At 39.7% G+C, this 18,704-nt stretch overlaps 2 protein-coding genes across 2 annotated transcripts; both read left to right on the top strand.

Annotated features, from left to right (window-relative positions):
• Positions 1-633: 633 nt before the first annotated feature.
• LOC308304723 (collagenase 3-like) lies at positions 634-5,546 on the top strand (the record flags this gene model as incomplete). Its single annotated transcript, XM_080749353.1, has 9 exons — positions 634-812; positions 993-1,141; positions 1,937-2,065; positions 2,176-2,337; positions 2,484-2,613; positions 2,733-2,869; positions 4,071-4,230; positions 4,368-4,468; positions 5,323-5,546. 9 exons carry the CDS (start codon positions 634-636, stop codon positions 5,544-5,546), a joined length of 1,371 nt encoding a protein of 456 aa, XP_080605479.1.
• Positions 5,547-8,554: 3,008 nt separating this feature from the next.
• acat1 (acetyl-CoA acetyltransferase 1) lies at positions 8,555-18,385 on the top strand. The gene is made up of 12 exons (XM_080748560.1): positions 8,555-8,650; positions 9,132-9,179; positions 9,414-9,531; positions 9,808-9,903; positions 10,616-10,716; positions 11,267-11,410; positions 12,087-12,237; positions 14,147-14,242; positions 14,966-15,079; positions 15,845-15,909; positions 17,502-17,659; positions 18,171-18,385. The coding sequence occupies exons 1-12, from the start codon at positions 8,600-8,602 to the stop codon at positions 18,289-18,291; spliced, it is 1,263 nt and encodes a 420-aa protein (XP_080604686.1). The 5' UTR covers positions 8,555-8,599; the 3' UTR covers positions 18,292-18,385.
• The last annotated feature ends 319 nt before the right edge of the window (positions 18,386-18,704 follow it).

Consider the following 18,704-nt stretch of genomic DNA (forward strand, 5'->3'; position numbering starts at 1 on the left):
TAAAATGTACAAATTTTAAACTTGGAGATACGAGGTTTCCACCCGACAACGACGATATATTAAAGTGGAAAAGCTATTTCTTGCCAATCAGTGGTGTCACCAGAACCTCCTCTATTATCCACATGGAGCATGTTTCCGGTTTCAATGACTCACTCAAGTAGGAGTTGCTCAACCCTGGCCTGGTCTAGGTAGACTATATAAGACCTGCCTGCCCCACAGAGACTCAGGATGCTACCAACCAAGAAGCATGAACTCTTTCACCCTGTTCATTCTAAGCTTGTCAACTGCAGTTTATTCTCTGCCAATACCGGACATAAAAGCTCTAAAAGATGACGATTTTGCAAAGGTACGTACTGTATAACTACTCTGTATAATGCTTACAATATGCTTTTTATTTTTACGACAGATTTCTGTTTAATTGACACCTACTGTATCATGTTCTTGTACACACATTCACCTCAGTATTCCTGTGTATCAACGCAACAATTCTGGATCCATATTCTTACCTTCATGTGTGTAATCTTGTCACTCCATATCGAATAAAATGTGTTGCAGAGCTTCCTGAAGAACTTCTTCAACCTGACAGATGAGGATACTGTCGATGGTCCTATGACCAGATCGGGGGAAAACCCAATGACCAAGAAGCTCAGCGAAATGCAGATGTTCTATGGGCTTAACATCACTGGAGAGATGGACACCGAGACGAGAGCGCTGATGAAGAAGTCCCGCTGTGGTGTTCCAGATGTCAAAGTTTCTGGTTTCTCCACCTTTGGAGGAAACTTCAAGTGGAAGAAAAATACTGTTACCTACAGGTGAGGGACCTACAGAATGCAAACATGTACAGACATGCACATCCCCCTCTTATCCAAGGGGCGATAAATACTAGGGATGCTTCCAGGTTCAGACAAGTTTACACACAAAAGCTTCCAGTTTTAGACCCGTTTACAAACAACTATTGAGGCTCTGCATTTATCTTTCTATCTGATCCACAGGATTAAAAACTACACCCCTGACATGCCCAAGTCTCAAATAGATAGCACTATGGAAAAAGCTTTGCAAATATGGGCCAAGCATACCCCTCTGAAATTCACAAGAATGGAAACCGGCACCGCTGACATCATGATCGAATTTGGCAGCCACTGTAAGTAGAAATGTACTCTCATTTAGTTGATTAGTTGATGTATTGATGATGTTGATGTACTGATGTATTAGCGTCCTTATTGTAAGTCGCTCTGGATTAAGAGCGTCTGCTAAATGCTTAAACTGTAAATTTACAACAAATATGTCAAATCTATACCCCAAATGAACCACCGCCAGTCCACTGTAATCCTGTATGTTTGTGTTGTCATGTTTGATAATATTCATAAAGAATAAGGATGACAATGTGTGGAGCATCAGGGTTGACATCTCGGTTCAGTTCTTACCGGACACCACTGCGACTGGTCATAGTCCCTTCTAGTGGTATTTTATAAGGTACTGTAGGAAATATTAGACAATGACAATGTTTGACATCAGGATAAGAGTAGGTAGTGTGTTGACATCTCCAGTTGTAGGAGCACAAGTCTGTGCACGTTATAAGAAAGAAAGCCTTATGTTATGACATTTGTCCATCAGTTGAAGGCTTGGATACCTTAATCCCTGCTTAAAAAAACATGTCATTTAACATTTACAAAAACATGAAAGGGAGACGTGTTGTTTTGACGTTGTTTTCTGGGCACCGTAAAAAAAAAATATTTATTTAGTATTTTACATTTTATAATTAACTTTACACACTAAAGCTTTCTTTGTCCACTTTGTCTTTGGAACACACTCCTAGGCCTAGCCCTGATACTGTTTGTTAGCTGTAGACATAACTAATAGCATTGATTAAACATGCTTTCGTTTTACGAGTATTTCTTATTAACAGTCACTCACATCAATGTGTTCTTGTTTAAAGCGCATGGTGATTATTACCCCTTCGACGGTCCAGATGGCACCTTAGCTCATGCCTTTGCACCATCCGGTGGGATCGGAGGAGATGCACATTTTGATGATTCTGAGAAATTCACTTTCAGGTCCAGCAATGGTGAGTTTGTTAACCAGTGGACAATTAGCCTATTAGCCTACATACCGTTCCAACAATAACAAAACATAGCATTTCCTTGTCTCTCATTAGATTCTGTGTTTTTTCTGCAGGTTATGTCCTCTTCATGGTAGCAGCCCATGAGTTTGGCCATTCCCTAGGTCTATCCCACTCTGACGACCCTGGTGCTCTCATGTACCCCACTTACAGCTACAGCAACCCAGACACCTTTGTTCTGCCCCGTGATGATGTTAATGGCATCCAGGCCCTCTATGGTAATATATATATATATATATATATTTTTTTTTCCTATTTTATTCTAATTTTTTAATTTGTTAAATAAAATAGCCCAGCCCAAAATGGACTCCTGCAGGACTTATGTTCAGCTCTCTATATTTGACTATTTTGATTTGACCTGCAGGTGCTAACACTGATGTGAGCCCGGCTGAGCCAGGACCCACGCCCCCCACCACCCCTGATGCATGTGACTCAACCATGACCTTGGATGCTGTAACCACGCTGCGTGGAGAAATGATCTTCTTCAAGGACAGGTATAATACTGTACACCTCAGATGACCAAGATTCTGAAAAAGCAACATAATGCCATTGTTTTCTCTATTAAACTGGATTGGATGCTAAGCTGTAATGCTCTGGCATTGTCTGTTGTCAGATTCTTCTGGCGAACCCACCCACATAGCTACGAAGCCCCCCAGCAGCATCTCATCAGTCTCTTCTGGCCCAATGCTCCTCCCACCATCGATGCTGCTTATGAGAGTCGACTGTCAGACAAAATCTACTTCTTTAAAGGCATGTGTTTTCTTCGTCATCCTACAGCACTTCATCATTAGCCTGGGATCGCTTCACATTTCGGGCTTTGATCCGGTCGGGAGCGGAAACCACTCTACGTCACGTTGTAGTCCTTTAACCCTTAAGTTCTGTTCGGGTCATTTTGACCCGGTTTACATTTTCATTTGGAAAAAAAAGGTAGAAGTTTATTTTTTTTCCACCTGAAACTCACTGGCCTTAAAGATTCTTCTGAGATGAACATGTAAAAAAAATATTTTTGCACTACACCCATGCTACACCCCCCTCATATTTTTTGAACCTTAAGTGCTGTTCGGGTCATTTTGACCCGGAAGCACAGATATACACAGTATTAATCCAAAACACAGACACACAGTCACCCCCACGTCTAACACCCCCCTTCCGAAGCCCCATTCTGATTTAAATGTTTTCCTATAAGCATGAGCAATATTGCCCAGTATTAAATAAAGTAGTTTTTTTTTACATGAATTTTAGCTAAATCAGTAAAAAATGCCTAGCTCTTTCAGTGTTTAATGTGATATAGCAAAGCAGAAATGCAAACATTTACCATATATATCATATGAATTGTTTGGTATTGAGTCAAAGTCAATGTATCATGATGATTTGTAAAGTTACAATTTATATTAGTGTTGTTTCTTTTAAACCAAATATCCCCCGGGTCAAAATGACCCGAACAGAACGAAGGTGTAGTGAATCTGAACAGAACTTAAGGGTTAAGGACTACACTTTGGCCAGAACTATTAAACCGGAAACAGTTTTAACCCAAAATAATTCTCCTGCGCTCAAGGACATACCTTTAGGGCCTACCTAATAAAGCTCTTGATGTGCCGCAGTTTTAGCCTGGGTGCCAGCATATTTGCTTCGTTCCGCGATCTGTTTTGTCTCTTTGGAAAATGTGTTTGGTATATAATTATGCATCTTTTAGTCCAACTCGTAGCGACTGGCAAGACTACACTAGGCTACTTGAGCATTTTAATAGGGATTGGGGAAACAAACAGGGGGAACCAAAACAAAGCGACGCCGCTTCTTATGCTTGAGGTTTCCGCCTAGACCAGATCAAACGGCCCGTTGTAAACGAATACCAGGCTTTTCTCTTACCAGGTTACTTCATCATTAGTGTGTGTTTTGAAGCGTACACAAAGGTTTACACATTAAGAACTCTTCTTGTACTTTTGTTTTCCAGGTCGCAATGTTTGGGGCTTCGACGGCTACAATCTTCTGCCAGGCTACCCCAAAGACCTCTCCAGTTTTGGTTTACCCACAAATGTAAAGAACGTCGATGCTGTCCTCTACGATGACGCAACACGCAAGACATTATTCTTTGTTGGTGACAACTACTATAGGTATGCTCAGAAGAATGTACACATTTTCTAAATATTTAATCAGATACATGTGTTCTATGTTGTGTTTTCTCTGATGATGAGTGAATGAGAACAGTGAATCATAGTCTCATCATCATTTGTGTATTGTGTTGCTTCAGTTATGATGAGGCCAAGAAGACGTTGGACGGATTCCCCAAACCAGTGAAGCATTTGGTCCCATATGTTGACGGCAAGGTGACAGCAGCCTTCCAGTACAGAGGTGGGTCACCCTGACAGGAGTCTCTCAAGAACTAGTCTATCAAGAACAGACTAACTGAGCTCCAGTTATAACTGAGCTCCAGTTAAGTCAAGTGAAAAGGACCTTTTCTTTGACGATGGCTAGCCAGATTGCCCTGACAGTGATTAGCACAACATGACACATCCTCTGATCATGTGAACCATGTTCTTTTAAAATAATGCACTGCCATTTACATCACGTCACAATAAAGAGACATGGTGTGTTTTCTGCTTGCAATTTAAGCCAGGCTTGTCAGCTTGCCTGGCATTGCCAGGGTTAATGTGCAAAGCGACACCTTGATCAGTGTGTTCAGGTTTTTGGTAGCCAGCATTGATTGCGTTATTCCATGGTTGAAATGGCTCGTTCTCTCCCTCTCCCTCCCTCCTATATCTATTCATTTAGACCATGTTTAATTTATTTAGTCATTTTATCAAATGCATTACTATTTCAAACATTATAAATAGTGCAATATCTTTAGAAAATATATCAACTGCATAATCAAATATGTCTATACGATGATGTTAGTTGTAGCCCTACTTATTAATATTACTATTATATGATAATAGGGGAATAACGCTCCATTTCTCATTATCATGGTGGAACAATTGTGCTCCGTTGCTCGTGTGTGTGTGTGTGTGTGTGTGTGTGTGTGTGTGTGTGTGTGTGTGTGTGTGTGTGTGTGTGTGTGTGTGTGTGTGTGTGTGTGTGTGTGTGAGAGAGAGAGAGAGAGAGAGAGACACAATTATGACTTCCCTGTCTATTTTTTCTGCTGCACCTTCATTGGTGGCATCTTCTGATACTTAACTGTATTGTTTGCAACCCTTTGTCCCCTATAGCTTACTCCTATGTGTACGGTGGACGCTACATGTATGAGTACTACCTGCCGACTGGGAGGCTGTTCCGTAAGCTGAGGAACAGCTACTGGCTGCCTTGTGTTCACAATCTAGTAGCGAATACCCTACCTACTCCTACTCCTACTGACTCTGTGTCACAGTTACGTATGCCTCATTGGGTGTTGCTAGCTCTTTGTTTTGTCATAACCTTCATGGCAGCCAAGTAGCCTAATATACTAGGGATGGGAAGATATGAAAATTTCACGTCACGATTATTGTGACGAAAGAAATTGTGATTTACGTGATATTATCGCGATAATCAAAATATCCCCAACATCCATTATCCTGGGGCGGAACGCAGAACATTTGCTTACATGTTTTACCATTTTTAGAGGGTTTAAGTGGTACCAGATATGCAGCTCAGCAAATAAAAGGTGATGATCCCAGTGCATGACTGAGTATATCATTTCATGATAAATGTAAACCCCACGATACAATTATTGTGAGTGTTTTTTATCACGATAAACAGCAAGACAGTAGCTACACTAAAATGTGTTTTCCGAAAACATTTCAGGTGAGACATAAGCAATGCAGATATATAACTATATTTGAGTCTACTTTGATCCTTTGACCGGATCGTAGTGAGCTGGCTGTATTGTGACTTTGCATAAAGTTGAATTAAACTTCATGCGAATTTCATTAAAATTTCTGACAGAAACCAGCCCTGTCGCGTACGCTACATCATGCAATGCCCGGTCGCATTGCATGCTCTCCATAGAAATGTTATTTGAAAACATGCATTGCATGCTCTCCATAGAAATGTTATTTGAAAACACGCATTGCATGCTCTCCATAGAAATGTTATTTGAAAATGTTAATTTGATGTCCGTCAACACATTTGGTGTGAATGCACCAGCACCTTTAGACCATCTGACCTCATAAGTAATATCAAGAAGACACTGTGAATGTCAGTGAATGTCATAATATTTTTATACCATTATTAAGCTGTTTATACATATTTGTATGGATGTGTTTTGGATTTACTAGGCTGCTGTTATTTTTGAAGTAATTGTGTGTAGATTGTGTGTAGAATACAGAATACTTCATGAATACACTGAAAGATATGTATATCAACAACAATGTAACAACAACAAATCAATGTGAATATTAAATCTACAGTTAACTATAATGTCTTATGTAGTGTAATATACTGTAAGTGCCCTATACTGTGTGTGTTTGCATGCATACACATAACCATAAGGCTGTTTGTCCGTAATTATGATGGTGATGCATTAAGATAAGAGATAAAGCCATAGCTAGTGGCATCACTGAGGTATCACATAGCCAGAGGGAGCTCCACTGATCTCATTCCGCCCAGATACAGTACAAATATGGGGATGAATTCATTCTACTGAATGTGGAATGACCTACCACCATTCATCCAAACCATCTTAAAAGAGCACCTGCCTGCAACATGTAACTGGACCTAGACTTTAGTCTTCTAGCTTGATAAAATAAGTTGACCCTCCACTGTTTTTCTGTAAATATACTTTTACTGCTCATATTGATGATTTCCTGTATAGTATTGTCTGTTTTTATGTCTTGATGAATTGAATACATACTGTATAGGACCACAATGGAGACAAGCACTAGCCAGGGGCTTTTGTGTTGTCCTTTTTTATATTACTGTACCTTTTTGCAAACTGTTAATAAAGTATTCAATCAATCAATCAATCAATCATGGTCATTGACCCCTCTGTTTTGATTGTGTTCATGCAATTGTGGACGCATATGTGTTTGGCTATAGAAAAAAGCAGTTCCCGGAAATATGCTGCAATAAGAAGTCCTCTGCTTCATTTCACACTCTAACCTCCAAAATGGCTGCCAGATGATGCCAAATAGCCTCGCGATAGGCCTATGCAGTTGGTTGGAGAAAGGATCAAACATCCACTTCTCACTCAAGGATAAACTGATTTGAATTTGGTGGTCAGCGTGGAGGTCAGGGTCATACATAATAATACATTTACATTTCAATTAAAGCCTTATGCTATATTAAACAGCGGCCTACTCTCGACCGCGCAAGTCAGGAACGATGCAATCAGGAACAATGTGATTTAGGAATGCACGCCCACCCCATTGACCGTTGTAGCGTTTGTCTGGTTAGTCTCAAATAATTGTAGCGGAATAAAAGTATAATATTTGCCTATGAGATAGTGGAGTAAAGTAAACAGAAAATTGGAAATACGCCAGTAAAGTAAAAATACCTAAAGATTTTACACTAAAATACTCCAGTAAAGTAAAAATACCTAGAAATGTTACCTAAGTACAGTATTTGAGTAAATGTAGGCCCACTTAGTTACTTTACACCACTGACCAGTGACCACTGTGGCCTTTTATGCCATATGAGATCTCTGCGATGGCGATGCACTGTACATCATAGCATCACATCATAGCACTGTAATGACACAGTGATATGATTGTATCAGATTTGTAGGCCTAATCATTTCTCCACTGTGCAGGTGCAGGATGCTGCTTTTGGTGTAAACTGTATAGCCTTTACTGTTGCTAATGCTTTTTGACTGTTGATACTGTCTTCACTCTGTCAATTCAAACAGGTCGTATAGGCCTACCCTTCAGCCTGCCATAGCCTATACTTTCTTTATAAATACAACTGATTATTCTTTTGCTGCATTTTGATGGGGCAATAGGCCTAATATGTTGAAAATGTTGTTAATGTAATAATGTTTAATCAAAATAATAATATTTTCCCCCCATGTTCTAATGCTAGACATTTAAAATGCAAAAGGGAGAAAACGTAATTGAAAGATGACAGTCCATGCATGTGTTAATCAGTCAGGTATGTGTGCTTTCAATAATGGAGTGGAGGGGGCGTGTCTGAATCAAGCAACTTATTAAAATGACTGAGAAGGTCATGTTTATGCAGTTTATTATTGATGATTTTTTTTTATACCATCTTTAGAGAAAATGCATGATTTTAATTCGGAATTATTGTCATCATCATCATCATCATAGCCTCAGAAACCCAGGCTTTTATCATCATCATGATGCAGTCGATTTGTAGGCTGACGGCGCCACCGGCGCTAAGACTACAATAACCACAATGCTTGATTTCTTTGATGACGTAGAGCAAACGCACCCACAAACGCGATTGGTTGAGGGAGTTGCCCCTCCCCCCGCTGCAAGGCTGAAGGTGAAGAGGATTCCTCTGTCCATTCTGTGCTGCTGTGTGTGAACCAGTCTGCTGTTTTAGTGCGACATTATGTCATCGAGTGGACTTTTAACCATGCGTTCTCAAAGCTGCGTGCGGCTGGTGAGTAGTAGTAGTAGTAGTGGTGACCTAAAACCTACTGTTTTATCTTCGATCTCTCTCAAACATATGCTATAGTGCGCACTGTGCGCTGCTAGCCACACTGACAGACATCCACGTTGTAAACACAAGGCCAAGTTAACACCTTGTTGAGCGGAGGGTAGCGTCCTTGAACACAGTTTGAGCTTTTGTTTATATTTTGCAGTGGAGTTTAACTTTTGCACGTGAGGTGTCTTTACCGAACGTTTTTATTTGTTTTATTTTAAAAGGCTCAAGGTTATTGACAGGGGTAAGTTAATAGCAGCATATTTTGTAGAATTAAAATACAATGTCTTGTAAAGTAGGCCACAATATAAATACCTTGATCTTCAGAGATGAAAAGAGCTGAAATTAAAAATGGCAAAAACACACTTTACAAGCAAAAATACTTTCAAGCTCAAGCTATTAGCAACAGCAGGTGCTACAGTATTTTCTATCATTCCAGGTTCACAAGTACCTGTCAAGGAATTATACATCTCGCCCTTCTCTAAATGTGAGTACTCCAACAAAACAACACAAAGCATATAATTAAGTTATCATGTATTCAGGGCTAATAATTAAGTGACTTAATTTTATTTCAGTCCATATACTGAAATAATGTGTGAAAATCTACAAGTGGTATGCATGTTATGTACATGTAACATGTGATGTAACATGTGTGTTTGGTACAAAACTAAGATGTTATGGAGCTGTGCTAAATAATTTAAACTGTAATGCATGATCTCAGGAAGTGGTCATTGTCAGTGCAGTCCGCACTCCCATGGGCTCCTTCAGAGGGAGCTTGTCATCAGTTCCAGCCACCAAACTGGGCTCCATCGCCATCAAGGGAGCCATTGACAAAGCAGGTATGAAACTAGATGACATGTTGTGAACTTGTAGAGCGTCTATTTTCAAATAGCCTAGGTATAAAGTAGGGCTAAATGTTTGTTTTATTATATAATCATTTATATCTGCAAAGTAACTAAAGTTTTCAAATTAAATTCAAATTATCCGAGATGTAGAAGTAAAAATATTGGAAATTGGAAATACTCCTGTAAAGTTCAAATACCTAAAAATTGTACCTAAGTAAATCTACTTAGTTACTTTACACCACTGTTGATTTGACGTTTTCTTGCATTTAGGAATCCCTGTTGAGGAGGTGAAGGAGGTCTACATGGGCAACGTGCTGCAGGCAGGAGAAGGACAAGCTCCCACTAGACAAGCCTTGCTTGGGGCAGGTATGTGATACGCACACTGTTGAGTTATTCACATCATCACACCTCCTATCATAGGGGGAACAAATGAGATATACTGTATGTGTGGTCTCCTGAGAAATATCACTTCCTTAAAGGATACAAGAAATTGTAGACTGCTTGCTTAGATCTCCTCTACAGTAAACTCATTATCTGAAGGCCTCTCCCCGCATGCCTGTATAACATTGCCAAGGTTACCTACTTACCTTAGCGAGACGAGCCTAGTTGAGCCAGCTGACTTCCCCTATATTTGTGATCTTGTGTCCTGCTGGCTGGACTGATAAACTGGAAATTGAGTAAATTTGAAAACGTACCGATGTGTATGTGATTATCTTGATTGTCGCTGACAAGGCAACATACAATGAACATACTAGATATTAGAAGTAGATGCATTAGCACGCTGACTTGGGGATAAAAAGGCTTTCTGTAAAATAAAATAAAAAAGCTAGGTGTAGTTGAGGAGCATGGTGAAAACATTTCTCCAAAAGTACTCACTAAAACAAACATTTATCTGGGGTGTTGTTCAAAAGCAAAGTGAGAACATGTCAGAAATATTACAGCCAAGTTAAATAGGTTTACTATAAAATAATAGTAGAAATTCTCATGCATAAGAGACACACAACACTTGCACAAACTTAAAACGCCTGATTTCCATTATTTATTTTGAAAAGCAAACCCGCCTCCCTGTTGTTTCCAGGTTTGACCCTCGGCACTCCAGCAACAACCATCAACAAAGTCTGTGCCTCTGGAATGAAGTCTATTATGATGGCTGCTCAGAGTCTAATGTGTGGACACCAGGTGAAATAACTATTGCAGTATAGTTCTCCTGCTGGCTTTGAAGACACAACCAGAACTGACACAAAAGGCTGTAAAGATTGCCATTAACAGTTAAACAATTAATTGTCATCTCATTATTATAATTAAATAGTACTATGGTTGTAGTACACTGTGGACCTTTTGTTTGTGCCAATATCTCCAAAGTTGGCTACTCCTGCTCCAAATACTACATTGGGTTCATATTGCGACAAGTATGGATTGATATTTCTGGATCATGGCTGAGAGATTATGTGAAATTCACAGATGATGCATCTCTATCACCACATTTTAGAATTAATCTGTTTTCTCACAGGCTAGATATTCATGTAGAGGTTAACGTTGAAATCTTGTTATGTGTTAGCAAAGGTCTTTATCAGCTAACTCAATTGTTGTGACCAAAAACAAGGTTTTGCAGATTTTATCCAGATTATTAGGGCACCGTATCAACAAACTTTTATTGCCTGGAACCGAAATGACGTGTTTCAGTGCTTTGCCTAAGCAACCAAACCTGCCTTGTTTGTGTGTTTTTTAGGATGTGATGGTGGCAGGAGGCATGGAGAGTATGTCCAATGTACCTTATATGATGGGCAGAGATACTCCGTCCTACGGAGGACTGAAAGTGGAAGATGCCATTGTTAAGGATGGCCTCACTGATGTCTACAACAAATTTCACATGGTAATAATACCAATTCTTTTCCTTTTCTTTTTTCATTAGGGAGATGGGGTGACATTATTGGAGAAACTAAGCTAAAAGTTGCGACTGGTCATTCTAAAGTGTTAGAAGCGAAGCTGTTTCTATGACTGACTCTGACAGTCACAACTCTGATTTTCCAATCGTGATTAAGAGTACAACCCTTTTGGGGTGACTTCTGTCTGATTGAAAATTGGCCCAGGTAAAAAATGGAATAAAAGGGACTGTTTCATTTGTAAACTAGGTCATTTGAACTTATCCATTGACATGACGGACGAACCAAGGGATTCATATTGTACATTTGTAACAATAACTAAATGTGTATGAAAGACAGACCACGTGATTGGGAATTTGTGATGGAGGACCAGTATTTACACCGATTGCAGCTCTGACTCACTGACAACCCTGATCGCTGCCAAAACATATACCACGTGAATGGTGCTCTGAACCACCAAATATCAGTCATCTTAGAGATGTATTTAACATTAATTTACAGCCTGTCAGAATTATAAAAACTATACATAGTTTGGGGGGAAATCAATACTTTTATTTCACATCTTTCCTGTGGATGTATGCGCCCCCCCCCCCCCCCCCCCCCCCATGAAAATGTTATCTATATATCCCTTAATGTGTCTACCATATGCTTGATTGTCATTAACAGGGCAACTGTGCAGAGAACACAGCCAAGAACAGCCAGATCTCCAGGGAAGAGCAGGATGCCTATGCTATTGGCTCGTACACACGCAGCAAAGCAGCATACGAATCTGGTGTTTTGGCTAAAGAGATTGTTCCAGTTAGCATCCCGCAGAGAGGTACACTAGAGAGAACAGGTTTCTTTCCTTGGGATGATGGTTCAATAGGTAATGGATAATGAACAGTGAGCCTGTCATTCTTGAATAACTAGTAAGGGCAACAAGTCCCTTTAGGGCATGGATCTCCATATATGGAGATCCATGTACCTCAAACATGCTTGCTTACTCAGTTATTCATTTTGTGTCCTATGACGTCTATGACATCTGACATCATACATACAATCCCTTTTTTGCCCATACATGGAGATCCCTGTCTGTAGAACCAGCCACACAGATATGGGCTGTCTTGGCCATCTGTCTTGGCCATATATGGATTCTGTTAGTGTGGTATGTGGCCTCCATACATGGGCGTTTGACAACATCAGGGATCTCCATCTATGGGCATAAAAGGGATTCTGTTAGTATGGTTCCCCTGACATCACAGTGATGTCAGAGCAGCAAACCCATATGCCGTAAAAAAGCGTACACGGACAGACGTCCGTCCGGACAGAGACATGATGTGCCGTTTCTCATACTAAACTGTGACCTTCAGTCACAATAAACAGCAGCGGATTGGTCTACTCACTCTTAAGGGGTTTATTTCTCAATAATGGTTCACTGTTCATTATCCCTCTTCTTAGATAGCTTTAATAAATAGATGAATAACTTAAATATTTGATTGAAAATATAACCGCAACAGGATTTTGAGGCCATGCTATGTTCGTCCAGTGCAACATAAGGGGAACACACCTGCTGCGGACGGTGCGTCAAAACAGCCGCCCCCATTATTTTCAATGAACCTACCCACACCAGCTGCGTCAGACTCGCTCAGGCGCGCGTTCACGCCTCGCCCGCCGCTCCGATACACCACTATTCTATTTCCAGGCGTTGCCGTGAAAAATGTGTGCATCCTGTCCGCAGTGTGTGTTCCCCTATAGTTGGCTCCGGTAGGAAGTGTTGATCAAATTTGAATAAAGATTCTGTTACTGTTCTATTGCCTGTTTCTCGTTGCCCCTATTTTTTTTATTCATTCTTAGGGTACTGTGTTGCTCTAAAATTACATTGTGTGTTGGTGTTAGTTAGTTTATATATTTGATACAGCCAAAATCAAGCACCATGGATCACTATGATCCAGGTGAGTGTCTGTCCATAGCAGCGGTCTGTTTTTCATAGCAGCGGTCTGCTATTGAGAAATGACAGACCACTGAATGTTGTGATTGAACAATCAGAACCATGCATTCAATCAAGCTGTGAGAGTAATAACTTAACTCATCCAGTGCCAAAACCGAAAAAGTTCGGTTTTTTAAAACGTATTACATATGCCAAAACCGAATAAATTCGGTTTTTGAAAAAAAAAAAAAAAAAAAAAGAATTTTTTTTTGAATTTTTTTTTTTTTAAAATTGTTTTTTGGACCCCATCAAATCTAGTGAACATGATTTCAATCGCGATTTTGCATGTTCCACCCCCATACAACCCCATCTAACATACAGGGCAGCCATGTTTGTTTACATAACATGTAAAACATAATGGCGATTATCTCAAGAATGCCTGAACGGATTTCCAATCGGATTTTTTTGTTTGAAAGCTGTGAACAAACTGCACAAATCCACTCCAATGCAATCCAGGATTGCATTGGATTTTTTAGAGCTCATTCTTCTCTGTTTTTTTCCCATGCATGAGGTGTGCAAGGTTTAATCATGGCTAAGTTGACGAAAATAAGGCTTCTAAAATGCTTGGTAGCCAATAGCTAACTTCAAGCTAACTTCATCCTCTTCCTGTACATGCACAAAGGAAAGTGTTCAGGCAAGTCATGGCTGCAGGGCTTCTGCATATACCAGCATATCTCTATGGGATTTTCTATGGCACCTGGGGCACCCTCTAGTGGTGAACGGGTGGCACTAAAAGAGTTAATAATGACTTGACTTGTAGGCAAGCCTGATGTTGTGGTATCAGAGGATGAGGAATGGAGGCGTGTTGACTTCAGTAAAGTCCCCAAGCTGAGGGCAGTGTTCCAAAAGGAGAATGGTGAGTATGGAGGGAGTGTGTCGCTGTTAGTACATGTCATCTTTTCGACACCGGACTCTAACCCTAACCTCCGTGGAGTGAGTCGCTAACCCTCCAGTCGAAATGATGGTCGTTCGAAAGAGCGCGATTTTGCCAGTATGGAACCAGAAACCAAAAAACTAAAAAAAAAAGAGTGAATGTGGAAATTCTATTCTAGAGGCAACATTTGTGGAAAAAATGTAAGCTCACAATGTGTTGCAATGAGATGCGTTGTGAGCTTGTAGATATTTTAGGCGAAGATTTTGTGGAAAACATGCAAGGTCACCTTCAGTACTCAATACTATTGAGATGTAGAGTAGACATGCAGTGCCATGTTTTGTTTATTATCTACAATGATGTGATCACAGCATTCAACATTAGCCCAATGTGGAGAAAGTGAAGTTATAGATGGGAGCTGTATTGCATACCCAATTCATGTAATAAATAAATAATCTAGGTTAAAATAAGTTATAAATGTAAATATATTTTCAATGTTGAAAACACATTGTGAAGGATTTCACAGTTTGATGCTTTAATTAGTACAATTTTGAAATGGCATACGTTTTACATTTATGTATCCTTGAGGCCATTTCTCAAATCCACATCCGACATTAAAAGAAATTCTGAAGTTTATGGAGCACTTCTGTTTACATAGACTCTGACGTACCCAACTGGCATGTTTAAGTTTTTCTGTTTGTATCCTAGGCACAGTGACCGCAGCCAATGCCAGCACACTAAACGACGGGGCTGCAGCTCTTGTTTTAATGACTGCTGATGCTGCAAAGAGGCTGAATGTTACTCCACTGGCCAGGGTTGTCTGTAAGTTACTGTACTTCAGATACACCACACATACTGTACATGAGACTTTTGAAAAAACTATAGGTCTGTAGAAATGGTACTCACAAAAATGTATATTACTCTATAGCAGTAGCGTTAGCATTCATGTTTTTCGTCTATAGATACTGTACTGAATCCAAGAAAGGTGTTTTAACACCTGTTTACATGTCGTTATACAGCTCATGTATTTGTATAGCCTTTATTCTCTGTAAAGGACTGTTCACACAAAGCACTATAACTATTACTACTAATAATATTGTTATTAAAAAGGTTTATATATCGGGATATCTTCGTTAGTGTTTGGTGTGGACGGCCCTTTACAATCTCAGAGGGCTTTATAGGACCACTTTTAATAAACCTTTAAAATGTTTGAGTGACATGATCTACATACTGTCCTAAAAGAAAGCTTTGTTATCCAGGCCTTGACATGAACCTTTTGGATCAACAGCCAATAGGGCTACTAGATTTTAGTTCAGACTTTCCACTGAGCAAAACGACTGGACAAAACTAGTCACTGCATCATTTTCAACATCATTCATTATATTAAGTTTACTTTCGTTTATTTGGACAGAGTTAAAAACCCATTGGAAAGGAAGAGAAAATAAAACCAATCCTTAAAATAGTACAATACAATACACGCAACGGGCTTGTCAGGTAGCCTTCCTAGGAATCCCAGAAGCACGTGTTGATTTCAAGTCCTGTTTCTTGTTTAAGCTTTTTCATTTTTCCCACCTTTTTAACCTCTAGCCTTTGCTGATGCTGCAGTTGCACCCATTGACTTCCCCATCGCTCCTGCATTCGCTGTACCAAAGGTGAGTGAAAGCATGTTGACAACGTATGACAGTTGGCATGATCCACATCACTCTGCAACATTGCACATTGTTGACTGGGAAGGTGTAGCTTTTCCCCCCCTTTGGCAAACCAATTGCATCAGAGTCATACATACAGGGTGCTTGGCCAAGTCTGAAAAAGTATGGAAATATGAGTTACTGTTTTCCATACTTGGAAAAGAATGGACATTTGGAAAGTCTTAAAAATGTCTGGACGTTTTGCTCGTAGTTGATAATGCACAAACAAAAATTGAAGGAATGTGTGTGTACCTTGTTATCAAAATGAAAATAGTCCACATTTGCACTCAAGTATTTTAATGTGTCTGTTTAATTAAAGGCCTTTTACTTGAGTAAAAGTGCCTGGATCTGGATTTTGTTATTTTTCCTTTCTCCTGAAGCACTAAATGTTTCACACATTGACATTGCCAGCATGGGAGAGGCAGCATTGGTCAGCAAGAAAAATACATATAGTAGAGGTCTTAAAGACTTAAGTGGTAATAATCAGGGTGCTCGGGTAGTGCAGTGTCCGGCTTTGTCGAGCGTATACACGAACACAATTGGCCCGTTTTAGGGGGAGGGAATCCGGGCGGGGAGGGTGACAAATGTCATTGCATGTAATCCTTAGGGCTTAGGTGGCACCTGTCTGCAAGGAATGTTAGGCGGGAGTAGAAGGACGAAGGCTCTATGTCCTCCCGGTGGGGGCTTCTCACTGAGTTAGTAGGATACAACAGAAGTGACAACAGATAAATGTGTGTGGTGAGTTATCACTTGGCAGAGAGGATCTTCTCAAGTCTTGTGTGGTTCAAAACTGTCTATTTTACCTGGGCATAAGTACAAATATTAAATATAGTATATTGCACATTGTGAGCAAGAAACCAAAAGCGAGAAATCCATTCGCTTCCATTGTATTTCGAAACAGGTCTCCAAATTACACATTTTCACATGAACTCAAAAAAGATTCAGGTCCTGGTAATTTAAAATAATGATGTACTGTATATTTAGGCTTTTTTCAGTTTTATTTGCTAAAGAAAAGGTGTGATGTTGAGACCTGTTTCACAATACAATCATGAGTTAATAGAATTGTTACTTGTGGATTTTCTCACGATATAATTGATTGACAGTATTTGGACTTATATCATGGCCAGGAATGTTACTGTATGTTAGCTATAAGTTTCTACAAAATGTCATTCTAAGAAATGTCTTATGTAAATATCTATACATTATTTCCTCAATACTGTAACAGTTCGCTTCAAAATAAATATCAGTGTTATCACATCAACTCCAAGAATAGCTCCAACGCCACCACATAATTCACTGCCATTCTCACCACATTCCCCATTGGCATCAACAAAGTCTGAGCTAGTTGGTTCTTTATCTTTAAGTTAAAGCACTTGCTGTTTTCATATAGCAGCTCATGTCTTGAAACAATTTTCAGAGCCACCAAAATAAAATATTAACGTCACTCATGCCCAGCAACTATACCTGCTGTCCCACATTTTGAAGATTTCCATGACTGCACACAAGTGTTGGAAACTGAAAACACATACGCTCTCTCTCTCTCTGCTGTCTGCTAGGCCCTGGAGGCAGCTGGGCTGAAGAAGGAGGACATCGCCATGTGGGAGATCAATGAAGCTTTCAGCGTAGTCGTCCTGGCAAACATCAAAATGCTGGACATTGACCCCAGCAAGGTCAACGTGAACGGGGGTGCCGTGTCATTGGGACATCCTATTGGGTAAGCACCTGCCTGGGCAGGACCTAAAATCTGTCATTATTATTATCTGGAATATGTTTCACAGATTTGATTGGATGCTAAATATAACATTTGTCACCCACCTTTTAGAACTAAATGTGATTTCACCTAAAATAATCCTTTTAACCACTTAAACCTACTTAACACTTGTTAGGCGACGGAAATGGCCAAACTACAAGCTTACAATTGATGATTGATTGATTGAAGACTTTTAGAAGTTTGCATAGGAAAAGGTACAGTTACATGACAGTACAGTTCACTGGTTCAAGGTCAACTAAAAGGATAAACACCTCAAGAAAGCTTTTGGACTTGTTTCAATTTGGGTCCTTTAAAAAAACTCATAACATTGAATGACAGACAATGTGTCACATTGCCATGCATTTGAAGTCGTAGATCAGCTGTTTAATGAATGTTCCGCCTATAATGAACTTCCCAAACTAGGGATGCCAGGTTGAAAGGGGTTGACTGATGGTTTGTGTCTGTTTTTCCTCAGGATGTCCGGCGCAAGGATCGTGGGTCACATGGTGCACAACCTGAAGTCAGGCCAATATGGCCTGGCAGGTATCTGCAATGGAGGTGGTGGGGCTTCCTCCATCATAATCCAGAAGTTGTAGGAACATTCTCCCTGTTACATAATATAGTTGGACAAACTATATGTCTACTTGTTGGATGTACTGTAAGTATTGTTAACGTATCAACTGAACTCCTTTTACCCTGTATAATACATCTGTTATGACTTACATAACTTGAATACCAGCTGCCTTACTTGACAAACTCCCTATAATTTAAACCACTCCCATGTTAAGGACACTCCTTTGTTTGAAGATTGGCATTTAGTTTTGGACTTGAAATATTGAATAAATAGTTTCTATGAAATTGAATGGTGTTTGGTGGTCTTTCTGTTTGTTAATTTCTTTAATTGCTTTATTGTCTTAGAATATTAGTTTATTACTTTTTTTACTGGTTGGTATGGTAAATATCTGATAATATTGTATATTGTATACATCAAAAATAATGAGTTGGAACT

This window comes from Nannobrachium achirus, assembly GCF_963921795.1.
Source record: "Nannobrachium achirus genome assembly, chromosome: 19".
In the NCBI taxonomy this organism is placed as follows: domain Eukaryota; kingdom Metazoa; phylum Chordata; class Actinopteri; order Myctophiformes; family Myctophidae; genus Nannobrachium; species Nannobrachium achirus.

Bases quoted from the DNA above. Each gene is read 5' to 3' on its own strand.
- acat1 (XM_080748560.1), top strand. From the start codon at position 8,600: ATGTCATCGAGTGGACTTTTAACCATGCGTTCTCAAAGCTGCGTGCGG. The intron at 11,411-12,086 runs GTAATAATACCA...TGTCATTAACAG, and splicing joins TCTACAACAAATTTCACATG to GGCAACTGTGCAGAGAACAC. The intron at 15,910-17,501 runs GTGAGTGAAAGC...GCTGTCTGCTAG, and splicing joins CTGCATTCGCTGTACCAAAG to GCCCTGGAGGCAGCTGGGCT.